Here is a 21,906-nt window from a genome sequence, read left to right as displayed (position 1 = left end):
ATAAGCAGATTCATTGTTCTTATTAATAAGCCCCACCACTGTCGTGTCATCTGTAAAAACATCATTCACATTTTAAAAAAATTTTAAAAAATCATTCTGGGGTCTATACATAGAATTAGAAAGTCAAGATGGCAGCCACAATGATGCAGTCAAAGCTTTATCTCTACAGGCATTAAAATTAAGGCAGGATTTCAATTACACAGCCATCTTGACTTTTTTATTACTCCCTCTCCCCTTCCTCAGATACCCCTGTATATCTTGCAACTTGAAGGTGGAAAAATTGTAGGTTGGCCAGGCAACATCATTTTTAAAGATTCGGTACTATAAAGCTTGACAACTTTGATAATTTGAGAAAATTTATTTTCTGTTTTTACTATTGAATTATCCCTAGGTTTAACCACAGAACAAATGGAAAACTGTGTACTAACAGAGACACAGAAATATGTTTTCTTCTTTAGGTCAACTGAACATAGTGGATATTGCAGCCAAAATAAGCTTACAGAACGCCATGAAGGTAAACAATATTTTCAATCAATCAATCAATCAATTCACTATGGGTTCCAAAAGTTTAAGGCACTTCTTTTACCACTTAAAACATACAACACACCCAGACACACACACACAAAACATTACATTGTCTATATCAGGGGTGTCAAACTTAATTGTACTGAGGGACGCATCAGGACTGTGCTTGACCTTGGGGGGCTGGGTGATAGTGGCTGACTGGGTGGACATGGCCAGATTGATGTTGCTTCCCAAACTGCTGGCATGTTTCCTCTTGCGTTGGTTAGACTGGGCCAAAGCCATGTGGGCCGGCCCCTTACATTTTCCAAGATGGCCCCGCTGGCCAGATCCAACCACATTGTGAGCTGGATCCATTCCATGTGCCTTGTGTTCGTCCCCTCTGGTCTATATCTTTTCATTATCCAGAATTTAGTGGTTTCTAATAAAGGTCCATTATCCAATGTAAGCAATCAGAACCACTCTGCCAATAGTCTCAAGTAGGTCCTTTATTGCTGACCACCTATATTACAAGAAACTTGCAAGGCTGCTTCTCCTTGGGAAATGGTAGATAAAGATCTCAGATTTTGCTCTCCTGAACCAACTGCAACCTGGAATGTTTCTTTACTCCCCTTGGAGGGACCTCCTTCTCCTTCAGCCAGTAAATCCACCACCTCCATGCAGTGAAATATATAACTCCACTGTGTAACTCATCCATTTTAGGTTCCATGTTGAAATCATCTGAACGGTCCATTTCCCTGGTTAAGGGTGGGGAGGCACGGTTTGCTGCAGCTCTAGCCTGGGAACGAAAAGGCTCTTTGCCAGGACACGAGATCTTTAATGAGTGGCTGGAATCAGCCAAGAACAATCCAACTGTGATTGATTTTGAGGTAAGTGACAAAAGACAGGAGGAAAACAGAATGTCCTACTGCAAGGGCCAAAGCTCCCATGTACAAAAGAAGAAAAAGAGGATGCTGCATATTTTGAATGAATGCCACACTATTTAAAATGGTCAGATCTTTTGATATCCACCTTTATTATATTGTGGAGGTGATAATGACTAAACTGTACACCTCTTCTGATGTTACAAGGGCTCGGTGGCTAAGAGGCTGAGCTTGTCGATCAGAAGGTCGGCAGTTCAGCGATTCGCATCCCTAGTGCCTTGTAACGGAGTGAGCTCCCGTTACCTGTCCCAGCTTCTGCCAATCTAACAGTTCAAAAGCATGTAAAAATACAAGTGGAAAAATAGGAACCACCTTTGGTGGGAAGGTAACAGTGTTCCGCGCACCTTCGGCATTGAATAATGCCAGCCACATGACCACGGAGACATCTTCGGGCAGCACTGGCTCTTCGGCTTTGAAACGGAGATGAGCACCACCCCCTAGAGTCGGGAACGACTAGCACATATGTGTGAGGGGAACCTTTGCCTTTTACCTGATGTTCTGCTTTTGAGCCTGCAGGAGGCAACAGTCATTCCCAGATAGAAGGCCCAAACTGTTTTTTTAAGAAATAAAGAAATATATTTTAAGAAATACGCTGGGACAACTTTTGAAACATTGAATATAATTCTTTCTTAGGTTTCCCCCATTGTGGATTTGGTGAAGAATTTCCCATGCTCTGCAACAAAACGTTTTAATCTCAGGGAGGCCTTTTCTGAATACATGAGCAAATATGACCCCTGTCACTGTGCCCCGTGCCCCAATAATGCTCAACCAGTTTTATCAGAAACGGGATGCCTCTGTGTATGTAAGTCTGGAACATATGGAAGCAACTGTGAGCTGCGAGCACCTGACTACAAATCAGGTATTTTTTACAACAGCTCCGTCTTATAATTGCCCATGAAGATAACATGTTTTGCACAAAAATAATGGTGCCTTACATTGAGTTTTCAGCTTTTGCTACAGTATAAATAAGGTAGCTAAAAGAGCTAGAAAGTTATATTTAATTTTGGGCAAAAACTAAAATTAGCAAAATTATTCTCTACCCTACTCTTGTCCTACAAGTAAAAATATGGGCAAAATATTATGGTATATGTTGTTATGTATCATAGAATGTTATTTTATCTTGCATAGCAGTTTTACATCATTGAGAAAAGGCATATGAATTCATTTCCGTGCTCAAAACACACGACAGATGTAATAGACAATCTTTAAAGGGTTAAAGGTTCAATATAGCCTTCTGACTATACAATGAATTTCTAGTGGCTTGGTAACATTATTGAACTAACCTTAGGGACTTTTTTTTTCTCTTTCTCTCTTTTCTCTTTCATCACTGGAGATAACATGTTGTTGTTAGTTGCAAAGTTGTGTCTGACCCATTGCGACCCGGTGGACAACGTTCCTCCAGGCCTTCTTGTCCTCTACCATTCTCTGGAGTCTATTTAAGCTCACGCCGACTGCTTCGGTGACTCCATCCAGCCACCTCATTCTCTGTCGTCCCTTTCTTCTTTTGCCCTCAATCGTTCCCAGCATTAGGCTCTTCTCCAGAGTTAGCATAGCTGTAGTTTATACTAGGAAGTCGGAAAAACATTCCAGAAAAAGGCAATTGGAAACAATTTCTTTACTGTTGCAAAGAAAACAACATGAGGACATACGTAAATAATTGAGAGTCATGTTTTGGGGGGGTCTTTACTTTAGTAACTTACCTAACTTGTTTGCGTAGAAAATGTCTTGAGACAACTACACTGCCATGAGTTATAGAAAAATACAATTTCTCCATCTATTTCTTTCTCAAAGTGGGGAAAATCTTTAAAAAATATCATAGGAAATATGTTCACATTTAAATAAATAAATAAATAAATTCATGTCTTAGAAAAATGAAATAACAGAACAGAATGCTGCACAGAATTTAAAATTACATTAAAAAAAAAAACCTAACCAGCAACTCAGACACATCATAATAATAGTTAAGTTAAAGTAGGATGCAATGTGTTTGAAAATTATTTTAAAAAATTCTTTGCAATGAAGCACATTGATACCACACTGGCTACTGAGTTGGGATTCCATCACATTGCACACTGTTAAGTATTGCAGTCCAAATTACTGATTCAGGCTAGGTGGTAGCAGCAACGGAGATCCAAGAAACTGGGGGCATCAAGATGGGGAAAGCTGAAATATAGGTAGGCTCTTTTGCTCATATCAAGACTGCATGGCTAAAGCTGCAAAAGGATTGTATTGTTTTGCACTCCAGTTGCAGTAGACGGCTACTGGAGTTGCTGGTCACCGTGGAGTGCTTGTGACGCATCTTTTAAGAGGCAAAGAACTCGGCTGTGCAACAATCCTGAGCCCATGAACGGAGGAAAACCTTGTAAAGGTGACGCTGAAGATGAGGAACGGTGTTTTATCTCAATGTTCAAAAGCCAGTAAGACATATACTATTATAAAATACCAGGGGCATTCTCAGGAAGCCAAGCTTTTGTTAAAGTAACAAAATATATAGATGGTTACTGTATATAATTCTTTATTGGTCAAGTGTGTTTGGACACACGAGGAATTTGTCTCTGGTGCATATGCTCTCAGTGTACATAAAGAAAAAATAAAATATATTCATCAAGAATCATAAGATACAACACTTGGTGAAAGTCATAGGTTACTAATAAGCAATCAAATTTTGCTAGAAAAAAAATAAAACAATATAAATGTTAAAGATACAAGCAATATGGTTATAGTCATGAGTGGGAAGAGATAGGTGCTAGGAAGGATGAGAAGAATAATAGTAATACAGTCTTAGTAGGTAATACAACAGTGTTGTGGGAATTAGTTGTTTAGCAGAGTGATGGCATTCAGGGGAAAAAAACTGTCCTTGTGTCTACTTGTTCTGGTGTCCAGTGCCCTATAGCCTCGTTTTGAGGATAGAAGTTGAAACAATTTATGTCCAGGATATGATCGGTCTGTAAATATTTTCACAGCCCTCTTTTTGACTCGTGCAGGTGCTCAATGGAAGGCAGGTTGGTAGCAATTGTTTTTTTCTGCAGTTCTAATTATCCGTTGAAGTCTGTGTCTGTCTTGTTTGGTTGCAGAGCCAAATCAGACAGTTATAGAGGTGCAGATGACAGACTCAATAATTCCCGTGTAGAACAGAATCAGCATCTTGATATCACATGCAAGTTCCCTCCATTTTGATGCATGTTTTAACCTTTGTCCACTCTTGCTCTCCCTTTTGGTTCATGGCCAAGGATTTCAGGATCCACAAAGAGTCAGCATCACCCTTCCTGCAGAATCCCAGTTTTCTTATCTTTGCTTCCTTATAGTTTTGCCCTAGGTGGCGGATGTTCCTATATCACCAAATGGTGGCCTTTTCTCAGACTTGCTGTTTAGCAGGGGAGTTTTAGAAAGTTATCGCATATTGTCTTTACTGATTACATTTTTGTGGTTAAGTTGCAACAGGAAGAACTCAATAGCTTATTGTTACATTTAACACTTTTATAAAAGAATAACTTATTATTTATTTCCTTCAATGTGGATGCAACCCAAGGAGTTTTGCTATCAGCATTTTGAAATTAAGGAATTTCAAATTTCCAAGAACCCTCTAAATCTGAAAGAAGTAGGAAGAGCAAATCAGAAAGCTGTAAACATTTCTCCTAGATGTTGGGGTGAGGGTTGCCAAATGTAAAATGAACGTAACAGAACTGGATATTTGTCTTTGGCCTATCAGAGTATTTGCAACCCACTGATTATCTATGACTTTTTGCTTTACATGTATCTTTTTAACGAATTCCTAAATGGACGGTGTTTCAATTTCAGGGGTGCTACTTGTGTAAACGATGATGACTATACCGAAGAAGGCCGGATAAAACCTAAATGTGATACAGGATGTTTCGCTCCAGAAGCACCAGAAAATGGATTCATCAGGGTTAGCAGCGTTTAATGGACTAGAAAAGACTTTGACACTTGTCTAAATGGATCCCAATCTTTCATCAAATAGCACTAATGCTAAAGTGCCTTTTTAGGCTCTCGAGATGAGGTGCTCCTGAAAATGAATTTGTGAGATGCTATCACAATTCCATCCTTATATGTCAGAATTCTCAGAGAGGAATTTGAGGAGTCAAATTTCTAGAGACTGCTATATTGGAAAAGATGAATGTACTATTCACACTTCTGTTCCAGAGATAAATCTCTAACATTCACAGACATTAAGGAATTGATCAACAGGTCTGAGAAATGAATTCCAGTAAATAGATGGATTTACAGACATCTTGATTTATGCCTTATACTTACAAGACCACTTGAAAAAGATTCACATGATTAATATAAAGGGGAGCAACTAGGGTTGCCACCCAAAATTGAATTTAAAATGAGATTATTTCAAAATATCTCAAAGTCTGTAGTGATTCTCAGTCATCCAAGTCATGGTTGTCCCAAAGGTGCTTTTTCAGGAGGCAACTGGACTTCCTTGTTTTTTTCTTTGAAGACATTTTGCTTCAAAATATCTCCTATTAAAGATATAAAATAATTTTGCCTCAAACTCCATTGGGAACAAATGTGAATGCACCATTCCCATTTTCAACAAGGCGAAGTCTTGCATCCTCCATTGGTTTTAAAGAAAGTTTGTCTTAAAAATAGAAGCTACTATAAATCTGGGCAGGAGTTTTAGTGATTCATAATTACATATTGAATACTTTTAATCAATCTTAAGCAGCCCATTACATCCCTCATCTCATGCCACACTCATAAAATTATCCGTTTTGACATGCACCATCAAATGCTCACCTGCATATTAATTTTTTCCTTAATACCAGGGGTATTTTTAAAAACCTACTGCCATTATTCTAAACTGGTTTCCATTTTTTAAAGACCATTCTCTTTAGCCATACTCTTTTTTGTTATGTTTATTTTATAACTTCTTTAATTCCTGATACTTTTGTTGCTACCGTGAGAACTCAAATTATTGTACATCTCAGTACTGTTTCAAAGTCTAAAACTTATAATTCAGGTAATGAATTTTCCACTTATTGCACTACATTTTTACTTCGTAGAATGAAAAACCGTGTTATGATGTTGGAGAACAAGCAGAAGTGATTTGCTTCAGTGGCCATTTTCGCTCAGGATATCCATTCCTTCGCTGCCTTGCAGACAAAACATGGGCACAACAACAGAATGTTGAGTGCCAAAGTAAGAAACAAAATACATTGGATAAAAAGGAAATAAATCAAATGCCTTATGATTAATAATATATTCCTTCAAGGGAGAAAGGAGAAAACCTAAGTTTGGATCTTTAAATTCAATCAGGTCAGATGGATTTCTGAGTAAAGGACCACTTTTCCCCACAAACTTACTCTAACCATAACTAAATATTGATCCAGTTCTCAGTTTCAACTGCCCTGATCCAAATGGCTTGATAGTGTTTTCTTAGTATGCAGTGCAGACTAAAATGCTTCATCCAGTCCAATATTAAGCATTTTAATGTGCAAATATCTTCAGTTTCTTTGTAAGGAAGATCAATGCTTGGTATGCCCCAATAGAAGGATAGAAAAAATGTTGTATTTTACTCCAAAGAGACAATGGCCTATATCAGTCTAGTTTTACTCCTGGTAATCCTATTGTTGCTTAGGAAACAGCTACATGTTACCCTTAGAATGAGCCAACTTAATGCAATGGCCAGGACATCTTTATTTGACCAGAAAGGACTTTGATTCAAATTCCTACTCATGAATTAAAATGACTTAATTCTAATCAATCATATAAAATTGTATGAAAAAGTATGCAGGTCTGAGCTCCTTAAGGAAAGTTAAGAATATGTAATTTTACAGGAAATATGGGGTTAAGTATAATTAATAATTTTATTCCCATAATTATTTGTAATCTCATCTTTCCTGTAAGATGAAGAAAAATAGAAAGAATTCATATGCTGGTGGCAGTTCATATTTCATCAGGGAAAGGCATATAGTCATATGGATTTAAATAGACCTCTGTTTTTTCTCAGCATCTGGAAAAAGTAAAATCAAGTTTCTGGCTATTTTACATATAGGGAAAGGTGGTGCTAAAGCAGAGGTTCTCAACCTTGGCAGTTTTAAAATGTGTGGACTCCAACTTCCAGAATTCTCAGGAAGAATTTTCCAGCCCAGTTCAGCTGACATGTTCAGGGTCGGGACATATGACCAGTGGTGGGATTCAATTTTTTTTTACTACCAGTTCTGTGGGCATGGCTTGGTGGACGTGGCAGGGGAAGGATACTGTAAAATCTCAATTCCCTCCCCACTCCATGGGAAGTTTACTGCAAAATCCCCATTTCCTCCCAATCTGCTGGGACTTGGGAAGCCATAATAGATGGGGGTGATGCCAATCAAAGGTGGTATTTACCGGTTCTCTAAAATTTCCGCTAACGGTTCTCCAGAACTAGTCAGAACCTGCTGAATACCACCTCTGCATATGACCCATATTTTTGGAAGAAAAAAAGTAGTATGTGATTATTAAGGACAGTTACTGTTTAAAAATCTCTTTAATTTCTCTAAATAGTTTTGTTTTGGTGTGTTGAAGACCATATTTGAATGTTTTTTAGATCTTTGGTCCTAATATGAAGAGATTTTTAAAATCCTAGTTTTATTCTGATACTTGATTTGTATGCATAAGTTATATTTTTATATGGCATAGATTTACATATTTGAGTATATCGCCTGATCATGTTTTGTTACTTATAAAAATATGTAAATCATAATATATTTTTTTCTTAAATTCCAGGGTTGGCTTGTGACAGACCATCAGTTTCAGATGCTGTCCATGTGACCCCATTTAAAATTCAGTATGATGTTGGAGACAAGATCCACCTGACCTGTCCTAGAGGGTACAGTTTTACAGGCCTAGAGACTTATGTATGTGGGGACCGAATGTCCTGGATACCTGCTATTCTGAACTCACTTGAATGCAAGAAAAGTATGTTTCATTTTGGCTGTAAATTGTTCATTAGTGATATTTTTATTTTATTTTTTGTTTGCTACTCTCTGTTGAAGATTTAGTGATGAGAATATTTGTACATCAAAAAAGATAGAATATACTTTGGGAATTACTAATAAACCTAGAATGTGGTGTAAATCTGAAATGATCTCTTACTTAGTCCATCTAAACAGTGATAAGTGTGGAAAATTATGCAAAAGGAGTGTCTTGCTATTGGAAGCCTTATTTAAAGCATGTGCTCAGAAGTGCTTTGTCCTTTAATGATGCTAGATATATTCCCAATTCTTTATTTTCCAGCTGATTCCAGAGACTGGATCTTATCTTTTAATTTTAAAAAAAAAAGTTGACCTTGGAAATCTAAAATATGTCTACTGCTGATCCAAATTAAGAATACCAAAACTGGGAAACAGTAACCTGAATGCAGACTGCCATCCAACAGCCTATTCTACTATCTATAGGGAATTACGGATTTCTATTAGTAACACGGTGGCTCAATGGCTAAGATACTGAGCTTGTCGATCAGGAGGTAGGCAGCCCAGTGGTTTGAATCCCTAGCGCCGCGTAACAGAGTGAGCTCCCATTACTTGTCCCGGCTTCTGCCAACCTAGCAGTTCGAAAATACATTAAAAATGCAAGTAGAAAAAATCCACTTTGGTGGGAAGGTAACAGCGTTCCATGCAACTTCAGCGTTTAGTCATGCCAGCCACATGACCACATGGAGACATCTTCGGACAGTGCTGGCTCTTCGGTTTAGAAACAGAGATGAGCACTGCCCCTTAGAACTGGAGATGAGTAACATGTATGTGCAGGAGAACCTTTACCTTTACCTTATGGGGGATATTTATCTTTTTTAGACAAATTTGAGCAGGTGTCTGCAGAAGGATCCTTGGTGAGATGAACATTAACCATAAGCAATGTTTAGTTGGTATTTTATTTTTTCTCAAAATGAACAAAGACTTCAATAATTATTCTAAACCTTCAAAAGATTTGACATAACTAATTTTGTTGTGTTTATTTTGTACAATTACAATAAAGGCTATACTACTACACCCCACTCGTTCTAGAGAAGCTTGCTTTTTGGACTGACCATGTGATTGCCATGAATGACATTCAGTCTAAAAATAGTGGAGGGGGAGATATCTCTGCAAAAGAGAACCCAGTCTTATTGTAAGCATAGCAAGATTTTAGAACGTTAAACAAAATTTGAGGAGATTCCTTGGCTGCCTCACAGTAAGTCCTATGCCAGAGGTCTTCAAACGTGGCAACTTTAAGACTTGTGGACTTCAACTTCCAGAATTCTCCAGCCAGCTATGGAGAGTAGACTGAAGCAGATTTTTGAGGCATGTACAATGCTAGCCTTCCATGTCCAATTACATGTGTCCTGGGTTGAGTATGATGCTCTGTTCAAAGCATCATAAACAGTTCTTTCTTGACTGAGCATGATTCCAGTTGAAATATCTAAATTATACTTCTTTTTCAGATTATACTAGGATGTTAAAACTCACAACCTGCTTGTCAACTCATTTGAAATCTGACTCTTTTCCCCTTTCTCTTTATTCCTTCTTTAGTTGATCCACATCAGGTCAAAGATAATTGCAGTCTTGGGAAAAAAGAGGTGGATTCCCATTGTGTCTGCATATCCCCGGAAGATGACTGCAAGTAAGTATAGGTGTGAAATATTGTACATCAACCAGATTTCAGATTTTATAATCTGCCTATAGTTTGGCAGCCTTCTTATTTTTGCTGGCAACTGGTTTTCCTTGCATCCCTGTTTTTGTAGGTATAGGTGGAGAGCAAAATTAGAAAATGTATTAGGTCTCTGGGGGACTATATATATAGTCTCCAATGGACTCCAAAGAAAAACAATTACCAACCTAATGCAAAGGGAGACTCCCCCCAAGAACCGAGACACAGAACAGGACAATGGCATCGCCCTCCTCCCTTACATCAAAGGCACCATAGATAAAATCAGCAAAATTCTCCACAAATGCAATATCAAGACAGCCTTCAGCACTGACCAAAAAATAGCCAACATCTTAAGAAACCCCAAAGACAAAATCCAGGTAGAAAACCAAGGAGTCTACGAAATACCATGCAAAATTGCCCTGCAGCATACATAGGACAAACGAACAGGATAATAAATGCACGCATCACAGAACACAAGAACGCAGTAAGAAAAAAAGAAAAAACTTCCTCCCTTTTCCAGCACCTTAAAGCTACAGGACATGAAAGTAATTTTGAAGGAACCAGGTTAATCTCCAAAACTGAACACTTCAACAATAATATAATAATTATGGAACCCATCGAAATAGAGAAACACAACATGAATAAACGTGATGATACCTCCCGCCTACCAAACATCTGGAAACCGCCCTAGTCAACAAACGAACACCACACACCACCCAGGCCGTTACAACATGAAACAACAATAGACACACAGCCAGCACCAATCAGCACCAATCTACCAATCATGATAAAACCACACAACCAATCATTCCACTTATTGAATACCAATCATAAAATGGAGGAGCTACATCAGGATGCCATCTGATTCTAAGGGTCATTATGTCCCAGTGTACATACCTGGGTTGTTGAAAAGAGATAAGCTATCATATTGAAGCATTTGCAAGGCGTTCAGGGTCAAGACTGAAAGCTATTTTGCAAATTTTTCAACTCACCCGCACTCCGCAAATCTCTAAGCTACAAAATGTTTTGCAGAATTTCAGAACAAAGTCTCGAAAAGAAAAACTTAAAATAGACATATTTTAACCTAGAAAGTATTACACAGTACAGATAAACAAGACAAAAACTCCAGATGGGGTCATTTCCAAAGCAGAGATTACCAGTACTCTTTTTGAGAAAACTCAAAATACTGTTCTGGAGTCAGCGGTGGGTTCTGGCAGGCACTACTGCTGGTTCACTTGATGTGCACGGCATGCACATGCACAATGCAATAAAAATTGTTTTGTGCATGCGCAGAAGCAAAAAACAAGATGGGGGCACCTATGGTGTCGCCTGGAGAACCAGTTTGGAGGCGTGGCAGGCCTGGGTTGCTCTAGGACACCAAACCACTACCGGTTCAGCTGAACTGATCCGAACGGGTAGGAACCCACCACTGTCTGAGGTTTGGTTTTCTCCTGGTAGTAATTGTGGTCCCTGGCCTTTGTACAAATGGTTTTTAAAATTGCTCATAAGTTAAGGCCTTGGTAATATCTGGCTGGTATTCAGGGGAGAAGAATTATAGGAACTACTTAAGCACATTCTAAAGAAATTAAATCAGCTGGTTCACAGGAACATTATTACCGTAATAAAACAAGCAAACTAAAACATTAATTTGGTGATAATACTCTCAGGTTCAAAAACATATTTTAGTTCAGACAATTTATGTTTTTTGCCTCCTTAAAACACAGTGGTTGCTGGTGAAGGGAGGTAAATGGTCCTATAAAAGTTAACTATTGTTCCAATTTTCCAAGGGGCTACCTACTCTGATATAGATTTTATAGCTTTGCCTATTGGGACAATAGAGTAGGAAAAATGCTAATTTGTTTTTAATGAGCCAGTTAATGGTGTCAAAATCAACATCAGAGACATTGTAGAGGAGAGACAAATTGAAGCTTGGTGATTGTATAGGCTTAGTTGCACAATATGCTAAAATCTTGAATATTGGAGATCATTGATACATTGACCAATAAAATATTTGAATGTTGACTATTCAGGCAATGAATTATATTGTAGAAATATGGAAGTCAGCAAAACTAATGGCATATTATTTTCTCCAAATATATCATTTATATTTCCTGGCTTTCCAGCACTGGCTCAGAAGGTATTTGTGTATTGGATGTACAATCTGAACAAGCTGTTACAAATCCTAGCTGTCGTTTTCTGGCCGAGAAGTGCAGGAATGATGAACAAGTCCATTTTATCCATAATGGACCTTGCAATGATGACACCAGGTTGACATGGGCTATTGAGAGAGCAAATCTTTCAGCAAATTCAAGAAAGAAAGAGCCTTGTGGATACGATGTATGCTATGATTGGGAAAGATGTTCAGGTAGGTTTCTTGAACACTTCAATCTTTGATTTGTAAGGTTGCTTTTCATTTTTTAATTAATAAAAAGTAAATGCATGAAAATTTGTACATAATTTTGGTTATGGAGATATATAAATAATGCATGTTACTATTTTTTAAATTACGTTTCAGTTAATCAAATACTCCTTGTTCACATAAGTCAACTTCTATGATACAATGGGATGTCCTCTGCTTCTTCTTCCTCCCTATCTATTTTGCTCCTCCTCTTCTCTCCAAGTCTACTCTGGGAAGAGAAATCCTATAGCCATGATGGTGAACCTTTGGCACATGTGACACAAGTGGCACACGGAAATTTATTTGCTAGCATGCCAGCCCTCAGCCCTGGCACTCACGTGCATGCCAGCCAGCTGATTTTCAGCATTCCAGAGGGCCGGGGAAGGCCATTTTTGCCCTCCCCAGACTTCAGGAAAACCTCTGGAGCCTGGAGAGGGAGAAAAAGAGGCCCCACGGGCCAACCGGAAGTTAGTTCCCAAACTTCCGGTTGGCCTATTGGGCCATTTTTCAGCCTCTCCAGGCTTCAGGAAAGCCTCTGGAGGCTGGGGAGGGCGAAAACTCCCACACGCATAGGGTGGTCGTGTGCATACACAGGGAGTCGTATGTGCATGCGTGGGGGGGGGGTCGCACGCATGCATAGGTGGGTGGGGCACATTCCATTGTGGGTCTGGGCATACACATGTGCATGATAATAGTACAAATGCGCACAGTTTTGGCACACCTTTACAAAAAGGTTAGCCATTACTGTGGATGCACATGGTGGATCAGATAAAGGCCCACTTAAAAGCTTCACAGAAAGGGAGAATTTTACAAGTACCAACCTTCCTATGGAGAAAAAGTCTAGAACAAATAGAGAACAAGTGTACAGAATGTGCTCCCAGCAATCTTTGCAATGCATAATTTGTCCTCGTATGGTCTCCTCTGGCCAGTGTGCCAGAAGCTGTGTTCTACAGCTTCCGAAATGTTTTTGATGTATGGCGGGGTGTGCCTTAGTCTTGTACCTTGTTTCTTCCTTTCTCCTAGTGAATTGGCAAAATATTACAATAATGCTCTGAATAAGGTATCACTTTTAGGTTGCCTTTGTTGGGGACTTGTATTAATGCATCATAGTAGGGTCATATTTTTTTTATTTCATGCAGTCCTAAAGCTGATGAGTTGATGAATGAGAGAAAGCTTGATCTTTCTATGTAGTGATGCAACTGACATACCTGTTTTTGAAAAATATACTCCTTAGTATTGCTGAAACACAATACAGGTCTGGAATAAGGAGTTCTTTGATGACTTATTTAGGTGGTCACAATGTCAGCCAACGGAAGACATTTGCTGAAGACCATTGACTGCAGTCCTTTGCATATTTATGGGAGAATCAACACATATTAACTCCAAAAAGCTTTAGTGACGAGAAGGAAAAATGGATGGAATTATGTTGCTGTCCTCCGAGACATCTTAAAAGCATAGTATTTAACAATCCCCTTAGATGCATCCTTTATTTATTTAGCTTTGTTTAGAAAAGATTTTTAAAAATGCATGGTTGTGAAATATTCCTGAAAATGATGCCCAGATCACTGTTTGTTATGCAACTTGTTTTTCATTGTGCGATAGGATGATAGGAATTGTGAGCTTTCCTGTAAATTGCCTTGGCAGAGATCCCATTTGGCTTGTCTTGTTAAAAAGAGAGAGAGAGAGAGAGAGAGGCTTGTCTGGTTAAAACTAAAATTTCCACCTCCTTTGCTCTTGCTTTAAACCTCACTATTTAAAAACAGAACCTATTTTATATCTGCTCCTAAAGAACGGTTGGTAAGGTTGTTTCAAATTATATTGAGACAGGGAAACAAAGAAATTGCAATGTTAAGCCTTAAAACATCTAGTAGGAAGGTGTAGATCAGGGGTGTCAAATTTACATTGTCCCGGCAGTGTCATGTGATGTATTGGGACTTTTTTTTCCCCTTCACTAAACCAGATGTTGGCGTGGCCACCACGTGACACATCAGGCTCACGGGCCAGGAGTTTGACAGCCCTGGTGTAGATGAAGTTGCTGTTGATGAAATAAAATGAAAACTCTCCAGTTCTATCGCATCTTCATCACTCAGAACAGAAACACATACACACCGAAAATTCCAATCTTATCTAAATTGTATGACATAGCCCAATATTGGTGAACCTTTTCAGCATTGAGTGCCAAAACGGGAGCACATGCACATGGGCACATGGAAGAAACCAGAAATGCAACTGCCCAGTGCCCATGCACATGCTGGGAAGATGATCTTCCAGTTTCCTGCATGCACATGCTCATCGGGCACCTGGTCTTCTGGTTCCTGGCATGCATGCGCGAAGTCTAACCGGCCAGTGAGCATGCACATGCCAGAAACTGGAAGATCATCTTCCCGGTGTGCATATGCACACAGGGCATCTACTCTTCCAATTTCCAGTGGTCCCGCGTGCATGAAGACCAATGGCAGGCACGCCAGAACCCAGAAGAGCAATGGGTGATGCGTGCCACTTACAGCACGTGTGCCATAGGTTTGCCATCACGGATATAGCCTTACCTACTCATCATCCATCTGCTGAGGACCCCTTTTGCCACTCCTGAAAAACTGAATGTGGATATTGGCTACAAACCTTATTGCAAGAGTTGATTTATAATCAGGCAGAAAAACCCAAATCCCCAGCAACTTCTATTGCGAGGATAGTTTTTATAAAATTTAGGAAGCTGTTATTATGGATCAAGAATCAATTCTTGTTAAGATTTATTTCAGCCTCACGATGGTTACTGCAAAATAGATCTTGTAAGCATTTAGATAAAGTGCATACCAAATGAAAACACACACACACACACAGTACAGGTAATCTTCAACGTATGACCATAAAGGGATCTTGGAGTCCTAGTGGTCAACCATTTAAATATGAGCCAGCAGTGTGCAGCAGCTGCCAAAAAAGCCAACACAGTTCTAGGCTGCATCAACAGAGGGATAGAATCAAGATCACGTGAAGTGTTAATACCACTTTATAATGCCTTGGTAAGGCCACACTTGGAATACTGCATTCAGTTTTGGTCGCCACGATGTAAAAAAGATGTGGAGACTCTAGAAAGAGTGCAGAGAAGAGCAACAAAGATGATTAGGGGACTGGAGGCTAAAACATATGAAGAACGGTTGCAGGAACTGGGTATGTCTAGTTTAATGAAAAGAAGGACTAGGGGAGACATGATAGCCGTGTTCCAATATCTCAGGGGTTGCCCCAAAGAAGAGGGAGTCAATACTATTTTCCAAGGTACCTGAGGGTAGAACAAGAAGCAATGAGTGGAAACTAATCAAGGAGAGGAGCAACTTAGAACTGAGGAGAAACTTCCTAACAGTTAGAACAATTAATCAGTGGAACAGCTTGCCTCCAGAAGTTGTGAATGCCCCAACACTGGAAGTCTTTAAGAAGATGTTGGATAGCCATTTGTCTGAAATGGTATAGGGTTTCCTGCCTAGGCAGGGGGTTGGACTAGAACACCTCCAAGGTCCCTTCCGACTCTGCTATTGTATTAATGTATAATTGAACCCAACATTTTTGTTGCTAAATGAGACAGATGTTAAGTGAATTTTGCCCCATTTTATTACATTTCTTGCCATGGTTGTTAAGTGAATCACTGTAGTCATTAAGTGAGTAACACAGTTGTTAAGTGAATCTAGCTTCTCCATTGACTTTGCTTGTCAGAATGCTGAGGAAGGTGAATGCATGATTCTGGATACTGCAACCATCATAAATATGAATCAGTTGCCAAGCATCTGAATTTTGATTACATCAGGAGTGTCCAAACTTGGGAACTTTAAGACTTGTGGACTTTAAGACTTTAAGACAGGTTCGCCATCACTGTCGTAGGCCATGAGGACTGGAGATAGTTAGCGGCATCCAGAATTAGCAACAGATTGAGTAAATCCATAATAGAGGTCTCCAAATCTGGCAACTTTAAGACTTATGCACTTCAACTCCCAGAATTCCTCAGCTAGCCATAATGGGCTGGCTGGGGAATTCTGGGAGTTGAAGTCCACAAGTCTTAAAGTTCCCAAGTTTGGACACCCCTGGATTACATGACCAAGCGAATGCTGTAACAGTCGTAAGTGCGACAAATGGTCCTAAGCCCCTTTTTTCAGTGTTGTTGTAACTTTGAACAATCACCAGAACTGTTGTAAATTGAGGACGACCTGTAAAACCAAATGGTGAGATGATCCCACATTTTTATCTATTTACAGAAGAAAGGTTGCACTGTACCTGTCTGCTCCCAAATCAGTGTCCAAAGGGTGAAGAACAGGTCTATTGCATTCAATACGGACCTAGAAACCAAAGGAGGACATCAACCCTCTGTGCGCTTGGAGCCATGAGATGTGTCAGCTCGAGGGTAACGCTGTTGCATCCTGGGAAATGTGTGCCGTAAAATGAGGTGGCAAACAAACATCTGATGTCCCCAGCCCTATTTCAATCACAGTTCAAAATAAATTCATTGAATTGAAATGTTGGTATAAGAACTGGATTTTGTTTATATATCCTACTAATTGTTTCAGTTGAATCTATATAAAATTGATGAATCTCAGCACCTTGGGAGTTTTGAGAAAAAGTGGTTAGCACATTCATAATATAGCTACCATAAGAGTAGTGGTGGGATTCAGGCAGTTCGCACCAATTCGGGAGAACTGGTTGTTAACTTTCTAATCAGTTTGGAGAACCGGTTGTTGGAAGAAATCTCATTTTGTTTTTTTCCACTTTGCTGGGCTAATCCTGTAAGGAAGGCAGGAAGGAAACATTCTGGTGTTGTTTCTAGCCTACTCTTTATTGCCCTCCTTACAGAAGCTGCCTCTCCAGTTAACCCTTATTACATTGTAATAGCTAAGGTGAAGCACCCATCAACATGAGTGATGTTGAGTTGGCCACACCCACTCAGTCACATGCCCACCGAGCCCCCCCACCCCACCCAGCTGGTCATTAGGGCAGAGAACCAGTTGTTAAATTATTTGAATCCCACCACTGCCTAAGAGGTAACTTAGGCACTGATAGTGTATAATGATGGGCATGGACATCACAAAACATACTGAAGTCGAATTAGTCTCCTTAAACAAATTTGTATCCTAGAGATTTGCTATTTCCATATAAGCTGTACATGAAATGTTGAGTAGTTCATTCCAAAAGCAGGTAAGAATAAGAGCCATATCCTCTTCCTAATGCTGCAATTATAGGAGCCCTATAACTTGAAATGCCTTGTTTCAGATATGTTAGAAATGAGTAATACTGGCATCACTGAAGGTGGGAGCAAAACAGAGATAAAAGTATTTGAGAAATCAGCTGACTTTCAGGAAGAAGATATCTCTAATGTGCCTAAAATTGTGAAGTCGTGAGATTAATACAGTAGTAACTGTTACCATTTTTTTTCTTTTAATAATAGTAATGGATCGTGCTATTCCTTGTATGCTGAATTCAGGTTTCTCAATGGTACTGATAATTTGAATTTGTCTAGTAAATAAAAATCCACAGTCTTTGTGTTATCATAGGCCAGTGATGGCGAACCTTTTTTGGCTCGCGTGCCACAAGTGGGAGAGCGCGGGGGGGCGTGTGCAGGTGTGCCGCACCCATAATGCAATGGGTGACCCCCCAGTGTGCATGCACGCACAACAGGTGCGACCCCCCATTTTTACATGCTTTTTTTACCCTCTCCAGGCTCCAGAGGCTTTATAGGAGTCTGGGGAGTATGAAAAGAGCCTCCCCCCCCCCGGAGGCTTCAGGCACCGTCCGGAGGCTTCCTTAACGCCCTCGGAGCGCTCAAAATGACCCTCCAAGCAAACCAGAAGTCACTTCCAGTTTGCTCAGAGGGTCGTTTTAAGCGTTCCAAAGGCTTCAGGAAAGCCTCTGGACGGTCCCTGAAGCCTCCGGAGTGCCTCCTCGGGGGGCGGGGGAGGCTCTTTTTGCCCTCCCCAAGCTCCTATAAAGCCTCTGGAGCCTGGGGAGGGCGAAAAATGGCTTTTAAAAACGGTGAACTCAGCTGGCCAACGCGCACATGCGCGCTGGCCAGCTGACAGGGCAGCGCCTCGCGTGCCCTGGCAAATGGCTCTCCATGCCACCTGTGGCACACATGCCATAGGTTCGCCATCACTGTCATAGGCCATGAGGGCTGGAGATAGTTAGCGGCATCCAGAATTAGCAACAGATTGAGTAAATCCATAATAGAGGTCTCCAAATCTGGCAACTTTAAGACTTATGCACTTCAACTCCCAGAATTCCTCAGCTAGCCATAATGGGCTGGCTGGGGAATTCTGGGAGTTGAAGTCCACAAGTCTTAAAGTTGCCAAATTTGAGATCTCTGGTCTATAGGAAGATATGGAGTAGATAACATAGAGGCCAAGGGAAAATTTAGAAGCACTGCTCTATGAGACCCAGTGGTGATAAGTTTCTTTATTTATTTTATTTTATGTATTTTGTTTGTCAAACATGTACAAGATAACAGGTATAAGTATGAACATAAACATGAACAAAGGAAGTAGATGCAGATAAATGTGGAGAGTAAGACAGGGACGGTAGGCATGCTAGTGCGCTTAGGCATGCCCCCTTTATGAACCTCTTAGGAATGGGGTGAGGTCCACGGTAGACAGTTTAAGGTTGAAACTCTGAGTGTTTGAGGATGTAACAATGGAGTCTGGTAGAGCATTCTAGGTGTTGACCACTCTGTTGCTGAAGTCATATTTTCTGCAATCGAGTTTGGAGCAATTTACCTTGAGTTTGTATCAATTGTTTGCCCATGTATTATTGTGGGTGAAGCTGAAGTAGTCATTTACAGGTAGGATATTGTAGCAGCATACAATTTTATATACTATGCTTAAGTCTGACTGCAGGCGGCACAGTTCCAGGTTGTCCAAAATGTTGACCCTGGTGGCATAAGGGATTTTATTGTGAGCAGAGGAGTGGAGTACTCTTCTCGTAAAATACCTCTGGACCAGCTCAATCGTATTAATGTCCGATATACAGTGTAGGTTCCAGGCAGATAAGGTGTATTCGAGAATTGGTCTGGCAAAGGTTTTGTTGTGAGTAGCACACAATATACAGCATCATATATATTATTCTTATCAGGCACACAAAACACATCTCTCTTAACTGCCAGAAAAAAGGGAGAAATAAAAGACCATCATTTTGACCAATTGAGCGCACTTTCAGAATGCCCAATAAGTCTGTCCCACTCGCCAGCAGAAAAGGCCTGCTATGGATCCCATGTGCTAAGGAATTGAAGCAGATGGGGTCAAGGAGAAGAATCTTTTCCACTGTAAGAATTGCCCCCCCCCCCCCATTTTTGGCCTTCTGGAAGGGTATCAAAACTTGGATTTGCTAGTTGGCCTGGAGCTTCAAGGGGCACACTCACTGCTGGAGGCGGCTGACAGGGTAAGAAGACCTCTTCCCTGTCCCATCCATCTCTTAGTTCTCTTACTTGTAATTTTAGTACAGTTCTTAATAAAATGTTAATCTGGATCATTTTAATTTTTTAACATTTGAATTGTTTTTATTTGTTTTAGAACTTGTAATCCAGCCAGAGTCTCCTTGGGAATGGGTGGAATAAAAATGTAAATAAATAAATAATAAAAATTGAATACCCTAATGTTATATATGTTGACGGTAGCAAGAGTACTTTATACACAAAAATGGAAGGACACTTCAATCACCATAATGGACAAAAGGCTGCAAAAGTTGATGGCGTTTAGCAGAGATAACTAAATTGACTGCTTTGATAAAAGAAAAAAAATACACAAGTACTTTTGTTTCCACTTGGAAACCAGTTGTTTATACTGCTATGTAAAAGTATAATGTTGAGGTTGGATGTTACTATCTTATTATAATGCACCAAAGGGAGCCAGAAGTCCATTCCTTTTCCCTTCTTTTCTTCATTCTTCCCTTCCACTTTTCCTCCTTTGTATTTTATATTATAAACAAGTTTAGAAGTTTAGAATAACAGAGTTGGAAGGAACCTTGGAGGTCTCCTAGTCCAACCCTTGAATTTTCTAATCTCATTCTTTGGGGCATGATGATGCTTCAAGAGCAGCATAAGTCCTTGACGTACAACCATAGTTTGGATTAGAATTTCCATTGCTAAGCATTGCAGTTGTTAAGTGAGTCATGCATGATTTTATGACTTTTTTTGCCATGGTTTTAAACAAGTCATTGCTGTTGTTAAATTGATAGAATACAATAACAGAGTTGGAAGGGACCTTGGAGGTCTTCTAGTCCAACTCCCTGCTCAGCCAGGGAAAGCTACCATTTCAGACAAATGTTTATCCAATCAATTCTTAAAAACATCCATGTCTATCTGTGGACATACAGTATACAGATTTTTAGTATCATTCCTCTGGTTCTGCATATTTATGTCCCTTTCAAAGAGAGTTAACCCCCCCCCCCCAATCCAGTTTCTTGAATCTCTTCTTCCTGTCTGTATTTCTGGAGCAATTCTATCTCTAGTTAATTTCACAAACCAATTTCCAGTGAACCAGATCTTAATCTCTTCTAGTCACTTTCAATCTGTTTCTTAACATCTTCAAAAAACAACAACCAAAAAAAAAACCCCTCTCTTTCCTGGCTTGATTTCCCTTCCTTGTAAGAGGAGTGTGACAGCATTGCAGAAATAAAATTGATAGTACTGCACTCCTTCATTTGTACCAGACCCTATTGTACAGAGAAGCTGTGTTTGCCTTTAAAAAAAAATCTGTGACAAAAAGAGGCAGAAGAAAAATTCTTTGGGAAGAAAATTGCATAAGGATTGGTGAAAGTGAACATCATGTGCTTCAGAGAGTGAATTAGTCAGTTCCCTGATGGAATATAACAGCCATATACATCCAATACATAACATCAAGGGTATGCATTATTCAAGTAGAAGTGGTGATTTAAAAGTACAGGCAGCTCTGTAGTTTGGCTACTGTAGAGGAAGTGCAACAGTATTGGTATGAATCATTTCAAGCAAGGAATAGCCAGCCCAAGTGTTTCATGTACAAAGCAAAAGTATGAAATGTCTTCAAGAAAACAACCAAGCTCAGAGAGCATCAAAGATCATTTAGAACCAAAGCAAGGTTATTTGTTTGGATACAACAAGGGGTGGTATTCAGCCAGTTTGGACCAGTTTGAGCAAACCGGTAGTTCCACTGAGCAGTTGGCCCTACCCACCCACCCCTGCCCTTTCTTGTCCTACATTTCCTTGTTCTTTTAGCTTAGCTGATTTGCGTGGCACAGTAGATTGCTGTGCATCAGCTGTTTTACTCGCTAACGCTGACATAGAAGGTAAGTTTTTAAGCTTAAAATGAGCAGCTTTTGAATGCTATGTGCACGCATAAAGCGTGTGTTAGGCATGCACATGTGCAAAGTGTGAATATGTGTGTTCACCGAACTGGTTGTTAAACCAGTTGCATCTCATCACTGGATATAACC

General features: G+C 39.8%; 1 protein-coding gene across 1 annotated transcript in view; it reads left to right on the top strand.

Moving 5' to 3' along the window:
* The window catches only part of LOC309385542 (complement component C6-like), a 33,906-nt gene extending 16,935 nt beyond the window's left edge, over positions 1-16,971 (top strand). The window contains exons 9-18 of the mRNA XM_081940075.1: positions 392-514; positions 1,225-1,391; positions 2,079-2,304; positions 3,691-3,862; positions 5,244-5,352; positions 6,476-6,611; positions 8,178-8,369; positions 9,959-10,049; positions 12,200-12,441; positions 16,713-16,971. Coding sequence (XP_081796201.1) covers positions 392-514; positions 1,225-1,391; positions 2,079-2,304; positions 3,691-3,862; positions 5,244-5,352; positions 6,476-6,611; positions 8,178-8,369; positions 9,959-10,049; positions 12,200-12,441; positions 16,713-16,894 — 1,640 coding nt within the window. The 3' untranslated portion in view covers positions 16,895-16,971. The remainder of the gene's footprint in view (positions 1-391; positions 515-1,224; positions 1,392-2,078; positions 2,305-3,690; positions 3,863-5,243; positions 5,353-6,475; positions 6,612-8,177; positions 8,370-9,958; positions 10,050-12,199; positions 12,442-16,712) is intronic.
* The last annotated feature ends 4,935 nt before the right edge of the window (positions 16,972-21,906 follow it).

This window comes from Natrix helvetica, assembly GCF_964273705.1.
Source record: "Natrix helvetica genome assembly, chromosome: 2".
Lineage (NCBI taxonomy): Eukaryota > Metazoa > Chordata > Lepidosauria > Squamata > Natricidae > Natrix > Natrix helvetica.
This window is presented reverse-complemented; position numbering and strand designations above follow the sequence as displayed.